Raw genomic sequence first — 20,831 nt, 5'->3', positions numbered from 1 at the left:
AATCATATCCAGTTTTATATTCCTAATTCTAATGAAAGTGAAGTATTTCTGAAATAATTGAAAATGAAACATGAATTTATTACTTTGAGTCCGAGACAAATGCTAAAGCGTGGAAACATCTGGAAACTCCAGTTACAAAGAAAATACCAGTTTTTTGGGAATGTTACAATGTTATACTTTGCAACAAGTTGAAACCTGTAATTCAAAACAAATTGTTGTTGAACCAAAGTTGATTGTTGAAAGCTATTCATTTTTTGTATGCTCACATATCCTGTAAAATTTAAACCCTTCAAAACTAGGTTTGAAATTCTTGGAGCATCCTGCATACAGTTCCGACATTACCTTCTTGCATTACCACCTGTTTACTTTAAGTTGGTTTTGAAGGTAGTTGATTTACCTTTTATGACATTTTTCAACATAATGTGATAAAAAATGAACTGAATGTAGATACTTATTGATATATTATCTTCAGATGCCTCTAGATGTAATGTTATTTTTACACATTTAAATGTAAAATTTATATCGGTTCATATTTTTTCTTTTGAAAAGGTATAACTATTATTTATAAAATCAAATTGGCAGAATATTCATTAGTACATAGAAAATATTTCTTTAATAATACTTAATTTATAAAGGTCATTTACATATGAGCAATTATAATAGATTCTTGCTTCAATTGAAATTAAACAGCATAAAAATTATTAAAATAACTTGTGTACAATTCTCTTTGATCTAATCCAGACATTCTATTCAATGCATTCATATTTTCCCTAATATACAGTAATTGCACAGCTTCTTATAAAGTGGTATTCTATTAGAATTTAATTTTTATCCCGCTAGAAACATTCCAGATTATAAGAAAAGGCAAGTCCAATCAAATTAAAGTTTCCAAGAAAGAACTAAGAAAATTCATTAAACACTGTCACATAAAGTAAAAGTGCTTAATATTAGCATCTAGAATTCTCTTCATACAGTTTAATTTACCATATTGCACAGTATCTGAATTAAAAGTGTAGTGAATGCCCATCATAAATCATATCAGATATCTGTAAACTACAGGCTCCGTGGTGGCAATTGCTTTGCTGCTCATCATCCCTGTATGATTCTAATACTATTATCTCACCTTCTCTTTGGAACTCTCACACACTACCTGGGTGTAGCTTATAGTAAAAAAAAATCAATTTCCTTAGATAAATTGTAAATAAAATTTTTCTAAAATGTTGCAATAATTGGATGAAATATCCCAAATTAACATATGTAAATATTCTTCCTGGATATAGGTTCGAGTGACATGTAACATACTAATTGAAATGTTCTTAACTGAATATAAATTCTGTAACTAGATAATAAATTACTTTAAGAAAATTGCAAATGAATCCTTCATAATGGATTTGACCTACGATAACCAGTCATTATAAATAAAACATAAAAGATCATTTGCAGCATTTAACTATGAAATGTCTTATAGCATTTAATCTAAACATTATATCCAGATATCTTGCATTAATTTTAATTTAAACATTAGTTAAATTCTTTCTTATAATACTTTCATACCTGTCAAATTTAAAGTTTATTTCATATTTGGAATTGAATTTGGATATTTAAAAAATATTCTCATTTTGAGTTAAGTCCTGCTGTTCTTTCCTCCTTTTACTTCTATCCACAGCACATCATGAATCAATTGCATGTGCTTATTTTTTTAATCATTATAATTTTAATTATAAAAATATTTATAAACATTTTTTTTATTGTAAAAAGGGAAAAAAATCTGCTCTTGTTCCGTTTATATAAATGCATAATATTGTAAATTTATCAATTATGTCATAAAATCATTGAATACATTTTAATATAGAATTTATCTTTATAATTGACAATTATAAAATAAATAGTGGAATCTAGTTAGCAGAATAATGCTTAATTATATAAACTGTGTTTTATATAATGATTCTATTAAGTGATTCTAAAAGTGTATTTCTTATTTATTTCAGGCAAAAGGAATTCTGGTATCAAAAGATCTACTTCAGTTAATGCTGTATATGTGTTTGGATTTGTAATAAAATTTTAAAGAAATGTTGTGTTTGTGAAAGTGAAAGACCATTTGAAAGAAATTAACCATTTAAGAAGATTATTTTTATTGACACTTCACAAATGAATAGCTTTTAAAATAAATATTCGATTCAATTTAATACACATGAAAACTTCTTGATGACAGAATCAAAAGCAAAATCTAGCTGCAGGAAATTTTCATGCATCACCAAAACAGCCACTGATGTCGAGTCAAATACGCAATGAAAATGAAATAAACTTTACAAATACATAATGAAATATACTTTTATATAGAATTATATCAACACAATATGCTGGCATCTTAAAGAAATAATTCTCTTATGCATGTTGACAATGCTTTAATCTCAATATATATTTTTCCCAAAAGCAATATATTACAGCCCATTATTGTTAGGTCAAACACCAAACTAAATTTAGCCTTTATTTGCAAGTCATTTTACATAATTAAAACAAGAAATATTTTATTTATTCAGTAACATAGTTCTTGTATTTTGAACACAAATATGACTAATTTTGTATACAGATGTATGAAAATAAAGGAGAACAAGCCGATGAGGTGACTGATTCAGATGAGAAAAAACAAGTATTTGTGGAAAAAAAATGATACGGATGAGTTCTAATTTTAACTGGTATTCAGTTCACAACTTTCAAGTAGAAATGCTACTTGAAAAACAAATCAAAAGTGTTAATCTAAAGCTAAAATAAGCTTTGAGTCAGGTTGATTTTTAAAGATGAAATACAAATGATTATAACACACATGAGTATGAGAAATTAAAGACAAACAAATCTTGGCTTCATATTAGACTTCTCAATAGCTGGCACTCGATGATCATGCTTAATCGTGAGCTTTTGTTGTTAGGTACTTTCTGCAAGTAGAAAACATGCAATCAATTTCTATTCATATTCATTTTAAAAATTTAATGAACTATGTAATTAATATATAATGAACTAAATTTGTAAAAATTTTGATGTATGAATGTAAGACTTACCTTATAGCAGCACAATAAAGTAAACTAAAGCATTTTTTAAATATTGTACATAGTAAAAAATGATCCAATTCATTAATGCAGCAAATAGAATGCAAGACATTTGTGTCAATTTTAATATATTTTGTAAAATAGTGCCATTTTTTTAAGAATAAGAAACCACCCAAAGAAAATTATAAAAACCACAAGTGAAAGATTCAAATGGTTATTTCATATATATGCCAGCTATAAATATTAAATTTCAAAAAATAATAAGGGTTAATTATTTGCACAAATGTTTAATTTTACATGTCTATTAAAAAAATTTGGACCTATAATAATAATAAAATACACTTATTAGTAAAATCCTCTAATAATCTAAAGAATTTGTACACAAAGGGGAGAAATTCATATTGGATCATATTTTGTAAAAGTCGGATAGTATAAAAATAATGAAAGAAAAATTTTATTAAATAAAGAGTGCTTTAATGTTATCAAGTAATCCCTATAAAGGTTTGTAACTAAATATAAAAACACTTTAATTTGCATAAAAATTAATGAACTTCACAAACAATATTGTTCAGGGCTTATCTTTACATAAAAATTTGTTTAAAACTAAAGTACTTTGAATACAAACTTACATTTCACCTTAAAATTTAGTTGAAAGAATTTTGAAATTCTCTGTCGATAATATGTAAAAATAAAATGCTGAAGTGAAAATACTCCCCCTCCCCCAAATTTGAGATTCTTGCATAGTTTATTTTTTAGCATCACTGAAAGATGCCACACCAAACTACTATGGATACAGATTTAAGAATTATTTTTTTAATAAAGAAGAGAAAAGATAGTTATATACTGCTGTCATTAAAGAGATTAATTTCAATTGTCACCTATAATTCAAACATTTAAAATTATGTTGATATACAAATTCTAAAAACACATTTTTTTGCACTTGATGCCTGTTAGGAGTATTCCTTTAATGATTTCAATCATTAAAATACCTTTAAAATTATAAGTAGTAACAGATTAATTAATTTTTTTTTGGGGGGGGGGGGGTGTTTGTATTTTCCATTTCTAAAAACAAAATGTGCCTTTACACTGAAAACTGTATTTCAGATAAAAACTGATGATCATTTTACCTTCTAGCTTGTTTTAGCAAATCTTCCTTTCTTTTGGCTAAGATGCGTTCTCTTTCTCGGGGTGACTTTGAGAAGCGGCATCCAAGAGGTGATGCAATATGCATCCGCATCAGGTCTGGAAATCTGAAATAATTAAAATTACATTTGTGATAGCATTGTAATTTATTGATTGAAACTAATATTTTAAAATAGAAGCTAGTAAAACTTATCATTTAATTTTATATTGTTACTTTTAGAATTTTTTTTTAAATTAAGAATGGAGATAATAATTATGATTAGAGGTCAAAAATCAGAAATAAATAAACCAAACATTCTTCGAGAAGATAGCATAAATTTAAATTGGGCAAATAATATTGTTGAGAAGACAAATTTGATCTGTTCTGCACTAGTAATACATGACTGCCTCAACTTCATGTATAAGATATGACAAAAATGTAATGCGATTTGATTTATTTTCACTTGTCACTATTGTATCGAAATTAAAATGACTAGATGAAGTGTTAGTTACTATAAGGAATGAAGAAAAAGTTTGACAGTTATTAATTAACTATATGGAATTTATAAAGCAAAGAATTGAAACTTTTCCAGAATTAAGATGAACAATTTTTAGGTACATTTGTCTGCATCTTTGAAATTTTTAAAAAGTGAGTTTCTGATAAGTGAAAATGTTATTTATATGCAATTTGTAACAAGAGAAAAAAATTAAATTATTGATGAAAACAAATTAATCTTGATAAGATTCTCATGACAGATGACAATTCAATAAGATTCATTTAAATTAGTTTGTAATAATTTAAAACGTATCGTTTTTGGATCATTTCTATTAATTTAAAAAAAACATGTTAGGGCTCAAGTAATCCTTAAAGTCTTCAGCGTTCAAACTTCTGACAACAAAACTGTGCAATGTATTTTCATGAATTTGAAAGAACTATAATTGTCCAGAATTTACCTGTCCAATTCTTCCACATCGTAACTATCCGGAGGAAATACTGCATCGTCAATATAATTAAACTGACCTCTGCAGGCTTCTCGCTTTCCCATCAGCATGGAAGCTTGACTGCTATCCAAAGCCTTAGTTGTACACAAAAATAAGGCATTTGAAAATGAATTATCAATACGTAAAATTCACAGAACAAGTCTGGGAAAATGATATATACATTTTTTTTTAAATATATTTAATGCATCCCAAGAGGCTTGCACAGGTTGAAGTTTAAATTATTACCGTATATGAAGAAAATCATTTGTTCAAGTGTAACAAATTATTTCTTAAATCAGGGAACTTTCTTCACACTAATTTGCCACAATTATAATAGCTATATACAGACTCAGTTCTATCAGGCATGCATGCACGAAGACGGAGTGTGGACACAGTATCTCGCAACACGAGCAGTCTTGGCGGAGGATTAGTTTTTTTTCTCATAGAAATGATGAATCCCTTCAAAAACTTAAAGAAAAATGGGGAAATGAATTATGGCAATTAAAGTACTTCGCATATCAAAAATTTTTCACAGTGGGACTTGGCTTAATGAGTATAATTTGTTCCCCAATCTTAATTGTAATGCGTGGAACCTGGCTTATCGAATATAATTTGTTCCCCAATCTTTACTCGGATACCATTTTTTCCCCCATAGGAATCGCAGTAAAACAGAGCACTCCGTTCTACTGTGGGGAAAGAAATTACTAAAGCAAGTTTATAATAATAATTTTTATTTACAATACATGCTTTTTTTCACACACACGCAAATATATATATTTTAAGACTTTTGTTTGGCTACGGTTTAAAATTTGGCAAAAATGAAACAACATTAGTGTTAAATGAAATTGTAGCTTGCATGCTACTGTTTAATTAAAGTGATGCTTCTACAATACAATGCAATAATCCTCTATGATTTCAGCATCCTCCTTATTTCACTTTTGCATTTATTTCTTCTTTTCCCGACTAAATTTCCTCCGCAGCTTTTTGTTGTGACACAGAATGCAACTGCATAAGCTCAGTGGTAACTCATGCTATGTTCTTCCACCACCTCAATGATGTCATTGCTATCCATCTCTAGTCCCATAATCTTGGTTAAACACAATTTCGTCGATTTAGGCTCTACAGGCACATGCTCAACCCTCGGAGACACGTTCAATGACACTATATGACCAGAACTTATTCCATACAGAGATAAGGGCTCTCTTCAAACAAGCACTCAATAAAACACATACAAGTGAAATCCAACAAGTGAGTGTCTCCTCGTCACTCATTCTGCGAAACATCCATGGTTAAGCGAGTCATATGCAACTTCTTTTGCCCGTTATGCGAGATATTTTCGCTATACAAGGTTTGTCAACCGTTTTTCAATGTTATTTTTAGGACTCTAAAATAAAATAAGTGTGAAATCAAAATATATCCTCTTACATATTCTTTCTTGTAAATTTTACTGATGAAATAAACTTGTTGCTATTTCATTAAATGCATATTCTTTTCTCCAGTTTATTAAGAAATTCTTTAAATTTTTTAACATTAAGCAAATTGATAATATTTTTCATTTGAAATATATTGGTTGCTTAGAAAAAAAAATATTAACGATAACTGTACCATTAGTGATACATTATATTTTCTGATAATATAATTTTTGCACAAAAGGTGTAAATGAATGTAAAGCACCAGCCCATTTAACATTGTTTTCATTATTCAGATATATGCTTCAAAACAGTTTAAAATTAAAATTGGTAATTTTCAAAATAAATAAAAATAATGCCCCACATCGACAACGATCACAATTAAAGTCTCATTCCTTGCAATAAGCTTTAGCCATCATTTTAGCAAAAAAAAAAAAAAAAAAAAATTGTCCTTGTGTACCATCAACAAATTACTATAATAATAAGTATTTATATTCTACTAACTTGATTATAAACACTCCATTTAGGATGCAGTGATTTTTAATTGGAAAATACTTTTATGATGCATAGATTTTTATTATAGCTATGGTACAAAATTATAACTCTGAAGCTCTCAAACTTTTACAATGAGAAGGGGCAGCTGAAATTAAATGGCACAAAAATGATTTTGTCTCTGGGACCACGCCTGGCTATATGCATAAATATTAAATAATGCACACATTTTCACATGTGATGATTTTGATTTGGTAAATTTCCATATACATATTTCAGAAGTGAAATTAGAGTAACAAAAAATAAACAGTACAAAACCATTTATATGCTGCTAAAATATATGTTAAAAGGGGGGGATGAAATTTAATAAAATACTTTATTCACAATTGAATTTTTTAAAAACAAATTAAGATTATCTGCAGTTGTTAATTTTGAAATTAACAACTGCAGATAATCATGAATTAAATGTAATAAGTTCAGACCTTTTAAGCTTTTTCAGCCTTAAAATGCTTTAAAAAAATTAAAATAAAAGAGTTGGGAAAATTCACTTTCATGAAACTACAAAATTCAAGCTCTCAATTTCTTAATTAAAGTAAAAACAGTATGAAATGCTCACATAAAACATCATTCGGAAATATTTAACTGCAGAATATCCATGAAATACAGAAGCATATAAAAATGGTGCTTTACTGAAATTGGCATATCGTGAAAGATAGAGTATTTTATTTGACTTTATTTAGATTTGAACCTGTGCAGCTCTCCATTAAATATACAAAAAACACAAAATAAAGCACAATTATATTGAAAATTATAAAGATTTAAAATTTAATTAAAATCAATGTTTTTTTAAAACATTTACAAAAGTGAAGAAATTTAAATGTATATAAAAAACTGCTTAGATTTAATAATGTGCATTGCAATAAAGAATTACAGGCTGAGATACAAAGTTGAAAGAATATAAAAAATAGAAATCTGAAAACCAAAATAAAAGACTATTTTTTTCACAATAAATATTTACATACTAGCATAAATTACAAAAATATAAATACTCCACAGAAAGAAAAAAAAAATTAATTATAATGAAATGATTTTGTATTGTGGCATAAAGAAAGTTTCAATTTTATTTCTAGAAAATAAAGTCCAAGTTTACATGTTTATTAAAATAACAATTTTCTACCAATTCCATTTAAATAAATATCTTAATAACAAAAGGAGTAAGAATTTTAAACTAAAGGAATTTTCTTTTTTTCCCACCTTTATAAGTGATGCTTGTTTTAACAAAATAAATTTTTATATTTATAATTACTTGACAACCATATCTACTCTAGTTAGAAATAATGACTGCCACATACTTTAAATAACAAAAGTAACTTATTCAAATGTATAAGTTTATTTTGTTTGAAATAGGGATAAAATCAAAATCGCAAAAGAGTAATCGATAAATTGTAGTTTATTTTTAGAGAATTTGAATTAGTATAGAACAACCACATGCCAGCATGATCTTTATTATTTTCCCTCTTCTTTCACACATTGATCCAGATACTAATCAGGATTTAATACTCGAATACCTGCATATGTTGTAGAGAAGACCACTCAGCTACTGATACAGCAGTCCAATTTTTGATATACATAAAGCAAAATAATATCTAAAAAATAAAGCTATACATGCAAATAAAGTAATCACAGTAATCTTGGTTAAGTGAGTCCTTAGATGAATGGAAGTTATATAACAATCAATATATTAAATTCACTTCAGTTCAAAATAATAAATTTTATTTTGCTTTTATGAACTAAAAATATTTAGATGCCATATCAAAACATGATCGCTACTTTGTTTTTCTTTTTTCATAAGACTCAGTAAATGTTTTATTTGCATATTTTAAGATTTTATTGAATTGCATAATTTTTCTCATAAAATAACATTCTGATTAATTTCCTTTTCAATTAATTCCATAACTTGAAATTTTAATTAATAATTTCAAAACATATATAAATCATAAGGAAAAGAAATTCAAAAATCTGCATAACTGAATATTTCACAAGCTTATTGTAAAGGAGAAAATAACATCAAGTAGGAAACCTGCATGTAAAGTATCTTAAAGGTCCTACTTAAAATTGAAAATAAACAAATGAAATATTCAATTCATAAATAGTCGATATGAAATTATAGTAATAGGGATTTAAATTATTATAAACATATTTACAATAAAAAATTTAATTCAAACATTTTCAGTTAATAACTTACTTGCATGTTAGCTTCTTGCATTGTTTGAAGATAACTTCCTGGAAATGTAGACTGAAAAATAATAATTTTAATAGTAAGATAAAAGTAGGTGAACACAGCTATAATAAAATTATATAAGGCAATATATAATGTAGCACCAAATATTTTGCAGCTTGAAACAATCTAGAATGCAGGAGTCATAGACAAAAAGATAAAATTATTTGAATACTAATATTTATGCTTATAATGTATAATTCTATTTACAATAAAATCTGTGGATCATACAATTTTCAGAAGCAAGAGAATACTAAATATAAATATGCTTCTTTATGAACTGCATATACATTTTTAAAAAGATGGATGATATTTTTACACATCTTTCATGGAAGAAATTTATTAAAAAGAGTATTGCAAACAATAAAATTAATTTACATGAAAACAAAAATATGAAAAATTTTATTTCATGCAATATCCGAGTTGATATTGATAATAAATATTGTTGCTTTTCAATTATAGTTATAAACAAGGTTTAGTTTTTGACATAGTGAAAAATATTTCTGATTAATAGAAAAAAAATAAATTCAACAGCAATTATATACAATATGTCAATGCTTAATGTCAGTTTGACACTTTCTTATAGAATGGTGAGAATTCTCAATATATCTACTGCTTTTTTTTTCTCCTAGCAGTATTTTAAAAGATATTTTTCATAAAATGCTTCATCCTAATCTTACCTTTAAAAAAATGACATTTTTCTTACATTACATTATTTTTTTTATATTTTAAGACCTATACTACAGATTTTTTACCACGTAGATTAGTAAATTGATTATTTGTAACAAAATAGAAATTTTAATTTTTTAAAATATAATCAAACTTTTTTTTTTTTTTTTTTGCAGATCATATGTTTATATATACCTTATGTTTAGTGCTGTATGATGAAAAATAATTTTTTTGCCAGTAAAACTGATCCAATCGACATTATATCACTATTATAGATATAATATGTTAGTGTTAGTTTAATGTATTGTACCTAATTCGAATATAATGAGCCAAAACTCGACAAATTCTGCATTATATTTGGAAGTTGCAATAAATGTATAGTTTATTAGGAAATCTGGAAAAATCATTATTCTGAAAAGAATTAGACATCTGCTCAGCATTATAAGATCATGGAAATGTAAAATACATACAAGACTATAGATTCGATTTTTCAGCAAATGAGTTTAAGAGATAAAAAAAGAATTCAAAATACAAAAATTGTGGTTCAGTTCTTTCAAGACTGAACTAATTTAATCCTCTGCATACCGGAGGAGCGACTAGTTTTCCATCTAGAATGTTTTCCACAGTTACTTCAACAGATTTTGTTGATCGAAGATCTTCCATTATACAGCTAAAGGGCATGTTAGGGAACATTTGTTGGACTTGACGAGCCTGTAATAAAAGAAGAATACATATGATTTTACTGAATTAAAAATTTAAAGACCATTTTAAGAATATATGCTTTATAACGAAGCCATTTCAATACTCCGATTGTCATGTAGTCAAGCATTCAACATCCATTGGATTTTGAGAGTCAATGAAAACAAATAATCTGCTTTAGATAACTACAGCAATAAAGAAAGAAAAGTCATCTCAGAGAGCAATGCACTATTGCATAACATATTAGAAAATATTTTAAAAACTTCATAATTAAAGTTCTCAAAATTGATACATTAACGATCCTTGGCATAATGATTATTTAATCATGTTTCCATTTAAATATCAAGCAGAATTTGATTGGCTTAAAATAAGTATTTTTTGAATTAATCGAATTCAAATTTTATTTTCACAAGGTTAAGATCATACCATGCTTTCAAACTCGGCAATCTGCTCTGGTGACAAATTGCTCTCTTCTGCGTCATTAGGGTGAGGAACTCCGAAAAAGCTAGGTAGCCAGCTAACATAACGAGATCCTAAGAAAGTTTTGTTTATTAATAACAAATATTTATATGCATTTTCATAAAAAAAGTAATTGAAAACATATTTTAAAATAAAATCATGAAATGAAAGACTACAAGAAACAGACAAGATTTTCAAATTGGAAGCAAGATTAATAAAATATTTTATCAAAAATAGTTTCAATAAATTGAACTATCTACTAAATCAACACAGGCAAATAATGGCATTCAAATTTTTATTCAACAACACAATCTAGTCAAATTTCATGTGGCCTGGATAAATTGAAAGATATACTTAGAAAGAGAATTGAAAAATATCTGGGTAAAATTTCTAGTAATTAAAGCAGGCTAGCCAGAAAAATCATTTGTTTATTGTTAACTATAAATTAAATACTTTAACTAGATAAATTTGAGTAACTGCCTAGTTAAAAATGTACTGCTTTGTGCTGACTTATATGAAACTGGTGGCATTTAAGATAATTCCCGATTGCTAAACAATCAATGGTGGATTGAAGTCTTGGTGGAAGAAGTCCCAGGCAGTGCATATTATAAGACTTCTTTTTTAATAAAATGGTCAATTTAGTTTATTTTGGCATATTTTTAACATGTTAATCCTTCAAACAAATATTTTTTATTTAATTTATTTTGAGAATATGCATTTGTTTACATTTATCTGTAATGACTCGTGACTGAACTGTATTCACATTCGTACATATTATGGAAGCAGATGTTTGGTTTACGTGCATTCAACAACTAAGTGAACATAATGAAACATCGAAACCTGATCGATTACAATTGATAAAATGCTAATATTACCCTAATATTTTATCATAGTTCCCCCTTCCACACTCAATCAACCAGGGGGGGGAAAGGTTAAAATTATTTTGTTTATGGCTCCCTCAGCCTAGTTAGGAAGACTTCCTAACACTGTGAACAATATTCAAGCAATAGCAATTAATATTTCCGAGTTTATTTCTTGTATTCACTCCTCAGTAAACATTTGTCTTATGTAAAAAAAATAATAAATAATAAATAAATAAAAATTGAAATATAAATATAAGAAAATTGCAATAGATATTACTGTAAGAACTTAATGGAGCTATTTAAGTAAAATTTAAGTAACAAATTTAAAACAATTAACCTTATCGCCTTCAGTCTGATTTCATTAAACTAATAAATTTTATAATTCTACTCAAAAGAAACTGCAACGTGTAAAAAATAGCTAGTAACATGAAAATTATTTCATATAATATACTAACCATCTTTGGTCATCAGCCAGTATGCCCAGATTAATAGTTATATAAAATATTTGATTGAAACACTTAGCAACTTAGTCTTTAATAGCTTCCTCAGAAAAATATTTTCAACTTCAGGTTGATTTTTTCATATTACTCCTACAACTACAGAAGCCTTGCACCAATTTGCTCATTGTATTATGTATTCCCCAATTTTTTGCTACTCCTCTAAAATTTTAATTCGAAGCAAATGTATTTGAACTTCAATTAATACAAATTTTTTTGTTAAAATTGCATTTTCTTAAAAATACAAGTACAGGAAAGAGAATCGCTTAGCTTTGAGGTCTTTTGTATACTACAGAATATATTTTATAATTTATTCAATATCTCAAAGGATTATTCAATAAAAATTTATGATTTGTCATAAAATTCAGTTTTTAGCTCTACTTTCAGAAGGTAATGACAAACAGTTTGCTTCAGTCAATAAATGTACTTCTGAAAAAATTATGAAGTCTAAACTTTATGCAGTCCAATTTAATGAATCATGTTGGGTAATAATCCAACTTTTAAATTTAAAAAAATAAATAGTTTAATCTTTGTGACCAAATCTGAAACTTTGAATATCAACATTTTTATTATTTTGGGTAGCTTTGAAGGAATTTCGGGTGCTGACTGTCACATCTGCTTTCAGGCAGTTAAAAAGATTTATAATTGCTAATTATTATAAAATAGTGATATTCAGATTTTCATAATTCATTTCAGTTTTGATGAAGAGTGGAATTTTTCTTATTAACATCTCCAGAATATTTTATTAAATAAAACTCACTGGGAAGAGTTTATATAAAAATTTAAATTCCTGCAATTCAACAGAACATTTACTAACTCAAACTATGTATAATAAATACTATTTACTTCATTTAAGCCATTTTTTTTTATTAGACGTTTACAGCTCTAAATAACAGTTTAGAAATTAGCTGGTGAGTCTCCATTAGAACGTCGATACCAGGCATATATTAAACTACATGTGCCTTAAATACAAAATTATTGAATTAAGTATTTTAAAAGTCTTAGAAAACTATATATATTCAGAAATTTATGGGAAAAACTTTAAGGGTAAATAAAATATTCATAAAAGCATTTTTTGTATAACAATATGGAATAGGAAATGAAAAGTGTAGATGGAAAAAACCAATATTGAGGAAATTGGGGGGGGGAGCTATTTACATATTTTTTTTACAGCAAGCAATATACAATTTCAAAACGGATGACTATACCGTTCTCACACTGAAAGCAAAGGGATAAAAATCCATAATAACCAAGATTCCCTTTCTTAAATTGGCAAATGTCAAAGAATTCTCCAAGAATCTTGGAATAAAAGACACAAAAAGAAAATTTTCCTTTTTTCTCTTGCATCTCGATTTAAACAGACACATTTCATCAGTTCTCCTTGTGTACAAACCATGCCCTCCCATGGAAAAATAAATTGCAATTCTAAATTCGTCTTTTTTTTGGCCATTCATCTGCAAAATTATATTACATATATATTGGAAGACATTGCTTTAAATATTTTAGAGTATACAAAAATTGTTTACGCATTTATTAAATATATTCATAATTACAAATGTTTGAATTAAAATTAATTCTTCCAAAAAGGAAAGTTTTGGTTAAAAAGCATCAAGATATTCGCATAATACCTCACCATGTACTGCAACTATTTTAAAGTACAAAATAGGTCAGAAAAACTCTTTTAGAGTCCCGTTAGACAATATGAATCTTGAAACTCCTTTTCCTCCAAAACCTTTTCTTAATCGATTTTATTTAAAAACTTGTATATAAGTGGATTTGAGTAGCAAATTTTGAAAAACTGTAATAGCAAAACACTTAGTTGTAGATCACTTTCTAAAATTGATTTGAGCAAGTCGCATATAAAAAATTGTACATCTGAAATTTAAAAATAATTTTAAACAAAAAAAAAAAACAAAAAAAATTAATCAGACAAATTTTCTTAGCTCAATCTGAATAATATTTAAAAATATTTGATCTGGCATATTTCTTTCTAAATTATAAAGCATCATATTTTTTCATGTTTTGTATAAAATGGCAAACTTATAAATGATAATTAGTTGTTGTTACTATAATGTTTCAAAATTTGATTAACAATATTTGATTTAATTCGAATACATTCGACTGCATAGAATTTATAATTAAACATCATAGTTTAAATAACTTTTAAAATGCTTTAAAAAAATTGGGGGCTTGGGATTCTCCAAGATTGTGTCACTCTAAGGCAACTTCTTACTGGCCTATCCTATCCTGATATAAAAAATAGAAGTTTTTGCTCATTGTGAAAGTTGTAATTAACAGATGAATGACAGTAAGACAACAACCATATTATATTATATATAGCGATTGAATCCATTTAAAACCTTCTCAATGCATATTAATGTTGCTGAATCTGCAATAAAAATTATTCTAAGTAATAAAGAGCTAGAAATAAAGAATTTGATTTTGGTCAGTAAATGCATACACTTATTAATAGTCAACATTAGTTAAGCTGTGACAAAGCCAAATGGTTATGTTCCAACATCTATTAAGAATATAAAATGCAACAGCTCAAAAACATAAGACAATTTAAGCAACAAATGTTCATCAATGTATTTTTTGCCCCTTCAAAAAAGTGTATTAACATTCATACTTCCACAATAAGACAAATGGCAATTACGTATATTATAATGAATTTTGAAGTTGAGTACACAGGAAAAGAGAAAAAAGCTAAATACTTATAATTTAAGTAATTTACAATTTTTCTTACCTTCAAACTGAAAGTATTGATTTCTGGAATTGCTGTTATGATCACCAGCTTCTCTATCTAAAATATCACTATGATCATAATTGGCTATATTTGCTTCTTTTTCCATGCTGTCACTCAATGCTTTGCGGCAAGTGGGGCATGAAGTGTCTTGCTCTAGCCATGAACGAAGACAAGAACTAAAAGAAGGATGCATGTAAATTATAATTTATATTATACAACATATTAAAAAAACAAAGCATGAATTTTATTCTATAGTAATTTAAAATTCAATAGAGTAAACCAAAAATAATTCATTCAATAATACAGTTTAAATAAGATATTTGTTTTTCAATATGTTTTGATGAAAAAAAGATGCATATTTTCAAGCATATTTATATAAATTTCATCACGTGCTTGGATATTATTTATTATAATGGCATAATTTCTATATTGGTTTCATTTAATTAAAAACATAAAATTATAGATAAATATAAACAAATTTTTTTATGCCATATCAATTTTTTTTTAAAAAAAAGGAATATCTCAACATCAAAAGTTATAATTTAGATTTGGCTCCATTGTAAGCAAAGTTTTACTATAACAAAACGTTACAGATGCAGATACTTTTCATATTTTTTTAATTATTAAAGACAGAAGAATTCATCTAATTTTAGAAGAAAATAATGGAAAAAAATATTTAAAATGATTGAAATGCTTCTATGCATATGCGCATGTAATATTTTCTCTCAGTTCTTTCTAAACTGTATTTAAGAAAACCTGAAATAAGGGATATCACTGCAATTACCGTAGTCTATTTTCAATATACAGAACATTTTTAAAACCACCAAGAATTTTTGTAAGCAGATTCCTAGGCTCCTTTCCTTCCCTCTCATTTTGTTTGTAAGAAATTAATATGAAACTAAACTACTTATAAAAAATATTTTCCTAATAAATTTTACATTCCTTTAATGAGTTTAAAGCCAACAGAAAATTAACACAAATTTACTTTAAAACCACTGAAAGAAACAAACAAAAAAAAAAAGCAATAAGATTTTTAATGTACATAATCTTACTTAAAAGTGTTATTCTGCTTTCTTACAGAAAAGATCTTTTCAAAATGAGTAATATAAACGGTATATGGTTTCATCAACAAGGCATTATGTTCTTTATGTAACGAAACAAGACAATTTCTATCCTTTTTACTTCGACATTTTTTTTTTTATTTCAATTATAATTTCAAATTATATTAATTGACAACTGAGAAAAATTGTTTAATTTAGAACTATTAGTTTATAATTTATGACATTTGTTTAATAACTTATTAAAAACATCAAATTTCTGCAAACCAACAATGCCAGTTATTCAACAAAAATTATTTTCAGAGCTAAAAATCTTTGTCAAAGAATGGTTAAAAATTGGATTACTCAAATCTTCTTAAAAGATTATTAATATTTCTATGTATAATATCTTGTAAATGAAACGGCAAAGATTTCAGCAGGGTGTTAATGCACAGCTTTGGAAAACGATATTTAACACAAAAATTACTTTCAAAGATTTGCAGATTAATAACAATAAATATTTGATTTTTCTATAATATTAAAGGGCATTGTACCATATTTTTAAAATCATTTTGAAAAGTAACCGCATTTTGGCGATTAGCAGTATGTTCACTATATTTAATTAGTCATGTTAATGAAATTTTATGACCTATTATAACAACAAAAGGAAATATTTTAAATTAGATTTGCACCACAAACTAAGCATTCTGAATGGTTAACAATGCTTACAAGTTGGTGCAACTGACTGAAGCCTCTACTAACTGAAGAATTCCATCATATTAAGATCTGAGGATATTTAAAATACGTTTGACATGAATTTAACATTCTTACTGAATCTATCGCATGAGCCTTGATGAATTTTTTTGGCAATTAATCACTGGAACGCGGGCTGATAGTATCTGAAAATCAAATTTGCATTTTAGACGCATTTTCCCCAAACGACTGAATAAAAATTTGACATAGAACTACAATCGTAGTCGCACACGCCCACACAAAAAAAAGTACAATATTCAATATATTTAAATCATTGCATTTTTTGTGTTATTACATATGCATGCTTCTGAAAGTACAGATGGATAGGTGGTCAACCCCTTATGGCTTAGAATTTGATAGTTTTGACTATGTTAAATTTATATACCTAATTTTATACCCCCAGCTCGCTTCGTTTAGTAGTTATCGCGTTAATTTATAATCAAACAGCCAGGCAAATTGAATGGATTTCACTCAAAATTGGACAGAAACTATAAATTTGACGTAAAGACTGCATACCAAATTACATCCATTTGAGTGTTGAAGTACTCAACATGTTTTTCAGTTACTTCAGTCAGACAGACAGATATAATACCAAAGAGAAGTCTAAAATGTGGAGATTCATAAAAATCTCAGGGTTTTTTTTTGTTTGTTTTTTAACTATTACAATATTTTTTTTTGCACATCATATACAAGAAAGTAAAAAATGATAGGGAGGCGGGAGTATTGATACCATAACAAGATCATTGATCCATAAAAAAAAGTCTCAGGCCATATGAAAAAAAAAAAAAATCTCTAAATTAGATCTGGTTTTCTTAATTATTCAAAATATATTGACGAATAAAATGGGCGAAATCGATCCAGTTGTTAGAACTGAAAGCAGTCATTTTTATTTTAGATCTCTCAAAAACGGAAACTGATAAGAGATTAGCAACTATTGATGACATCTAAGGATCAAAGATTTTCATATGAAATAAAAATGGATGAAACTGGCACATTGGTTAGGTTTTGTTGACTGGTTCTTTTATCTCCCTTAATATATGGATGTTAGAAGATATATTCAAGAGTAACTTTCTAGTGCAATAATAATTTCCTGTATTTAAAATTAAATATTTATTCTGAAACTGTGTCTGCAAAAACATTATAAATATACACTTACTTATGAAATAAATGGCCACATGGTAATTTTCTTGCAAAATCCAAATGGTCCCAGCATATGGCACAGTCATCATTGTTTTTATCTAATTCATCAGCTGAAGCCATTGGATAGCTGAAAAGGTAACATTTTAGTGCATTGTTTCATATGAATTGCTTCTAAAACGACCCATAAAGATATTTTAATACACGAGAAAAACAGACAAATCTAAGAATTCACTGGATTGCTACTATTCATTTTTCAACATTAGAAAATACATTTTTGAGCAGTGAAAAATATTTCATGTCTGTATATTCTTTATTTACTAATCAGTAGGTAAGTATTATCAATTATCTTTAGACATTGTTTTTGTTTTGTTAAAGCTTTTTAAAAATAAAAGCATAAAAACTGATTCAATCTTCCATTCAATTTTTAAATAATGCATGCCACTAAAATACTTCGACTCGAATAAACTATTTCTACATTTATTTCATAATTAATCTATTGTTCTTTTCTTTGACAAGTGCTCATTTGAATGATTTTAAAAAGAGAAGACTTCTACTCCAATGTTTGAAGAGCTGAAATTCATTTAATCTTATAGAAATAATTGCCCTTTATTTACAGAAATATTTTAGAGCAACTCAACGTTATTTTTAAAAAAGAAGTTTTAATTAAAACATTATGCATTGAAATATTACATCAAATCAAAATGATAGAAATTCAGTAAATTTTTTTATATAATTTTTTAAAAAACCCATTAATTTAGGGAATATAAGACAAGTAAAAAACTAGCTCATTTCAATATAGGAAAGCAGGATACAAAAGTCATCAACAGGAAGCAAAAATTGGTCTAACAATTTCGAGACTTATTTTTTAAATACACAATTGCCATTAAACCTCGACGGAATTTATGTATTCTATTTTCATTTTTTAAATTCTCAATCAGAAGCTTTTCTAATTCAATTATATTATTTCAGATCATAATAGAGGGAATGGGAACCATAAACAATCTGACTCAGTCGAAGGCACACACATAAATCTGAATGACTAGACAACATCGGCGCAAACTAACATTGAGTCCTAAGGGTCATCACCGACCACGATACAATTCCAGTAGGCGGCACGTTCCGTCATCTATAAGTGGTAGCTGACCCCACACTATTTCTGTATCTACTAGATAGGAAAGAACCTACCAGAACCAATTGCTTTTCCTCCTGAAGCTTCTCAGTGTCTGAAATAATCCTATGGGGGAAGGATAAATGGACTGGAAAAACTGATAATTTCATATTTTCCGTATTAATAATTTATAGAAGAATAATCTTTTTAAAAAACCCTCAAAATTTCCACAAAAAAAAAGAGAATAAATAACTATTATTTAAAGATAATTTCAATATTCACGTACTTTTAACTAGATACTGTAACATTCTTTTGACCAACCCAGTAGTTAATGTCTTTTTTCCGAAAAACATAATCCCCTTTTAGTATTTTAAAAGCTCGATGAGTTTATATCCCAGCTGTATCTAAAAAATTTGAATTTTAGACAATTGAGCCCTAAACAGCTTCTAATTCTGGTCGACGCATTACATACTACATGATTGACTAAAAACATTATGTATTTTCTAGTCCTTTCTAACACAATCTTAATTGCTAGCCATATGTGTCAATTTCTACAAAAATCTAGCTCTTAACTGAGAAACTGTATATGTATAGTAAATAAAAAGGAATAAAAAAGGGGTTAAAAAGAAATGCATTGGTTAATTATTTGATAAGGATAACAACCATTTACAGCCCCTACATTTAATAAATAATTGTATGCGTCATAGTAGTTACAACTTAACTCAGATTAATTCAATTTAGAATACTGTACTATTTTGTTTGTACTATTTTTCAACAAAGAAGATTGTGTCTTTTTTTTCCTCCCCTTCCCTTTCTTAAGCATTTAATGTGGTTTGAGTTTACTTTTGCTCTCTGAATTTGCATTTCAAACTTAAAAATTCCATCGGTTTAGAATTTGTAGTTGAATAGTTGTGACAAAGTATTTTCTTATCTTTCCTTTATTACTTTCTTTTGAATTATTCTTAACGAAGATGGAAAAACTACTTGTTTTTTTCCCCTTTTACTTCAGAACAGTACTTTTCTTGGCCTAAATATGGTAGTTCTAAGTCGCTTCAAATTGATCATTAAAAGCGGGTTAAGTATGCCAAACAGCCTTACTTTTGAACTTTTGAACATGAAATCAGACTTTTATCTGATTAACTAATAAGCAAATAAAAGTGCCTGGATCAAAAGCAGTATGAAGAAATTACTATTGTTACCAGTCAAAGATTCAAATTTAAGAACACAATTTCAAATTTAAAACTCCTGCAAAGCTATATCAAAGAAGACGTTAATCGATATACAAATATTTCGAATAAGCGATTTACAAGATGAGGGAAGATAATATTCACAATCTTTAACCTTGTGTGTAAGACACAGATTTTGAATTTAGAAAAAAAAAAAAAAAAAAAAAAAATCCCGATATGTACAGATATTAAGTAGGAAAATATTTCATCAAGATTCCTTGACATTTTCTCCTGCATTAGTGTCCTTCTCAGAGCTTACAGAACGACATAACTTTCCAGATGAGTTCACAGTTGGAAAATTTCGCAAG

At 27.2% G+C, this 20,831-nt stretch overlaps 1 protein-coding gene across 1 annotated transcript in view; it reads right to left on the bottom strand.

The window, feature by feature from the left end:
* Positions 1-2,108: 2,108 nt before the first annotated feature.
* The window catches only part of LOC129971190 (E3 ubiquitin-protein ligase AMFR-like), a 128,096-nt gene continuing 109,373 nt past the window's right edge, over positions 2,109-20,831 (bottom strand). The window contains exons 8-15 of the mRNA XM_056084742.1: positions 18,206-18,316; positions 15,260-15,435; positions 11,121-11,227; positions 10,581-10,706; positions 9,294-9,344; positions 5,121-5,242; positions 4,172-4,294; positions 2,109-2,933 (exon numbers count right to left, since the gene is read on the bottom strand). Of these exons, the coding sequence (XP_055940717.1) occupies positions 2,903-2,933; positions 4,172-4,294; positions 5,121-5,242; positions 9,294-9,344; positions 10,581-10,706; positions 11,121-11,227; positions 15,260-15,435; positions 18,206-18,316 (847 nt within the window). The 3' untranslated portion in view covers positions 2,109-2,902. The remainder of the gene's footprint in view (positions 2,934-4,171; positions 4,295-5,120; positions 5,243-9,293; positions 9,345-10,580; positions 10,707-11,120; positions 11,228-15,259; positions 15,436-18,205; positions 18,317-20,831) is intronic.

Source organism: Argiope bruennichi, chromosome 6 (assembly GCF_947563725.1).
Source record: "Argiope bruennichi chromosome 6, qqArgBrue1.1, whole genome shotgun sequence".
Classification (NCBI taxonomy): domain Eukaryota; kingdom Metazoa; phylum Arthropoda; class Arachnida; order Araneae; family Araneidae; genus Argiope; species Argiope bruennichi.
This window is presented reverse-complemented; position numbering and strand designations above follow the sequence as displayed.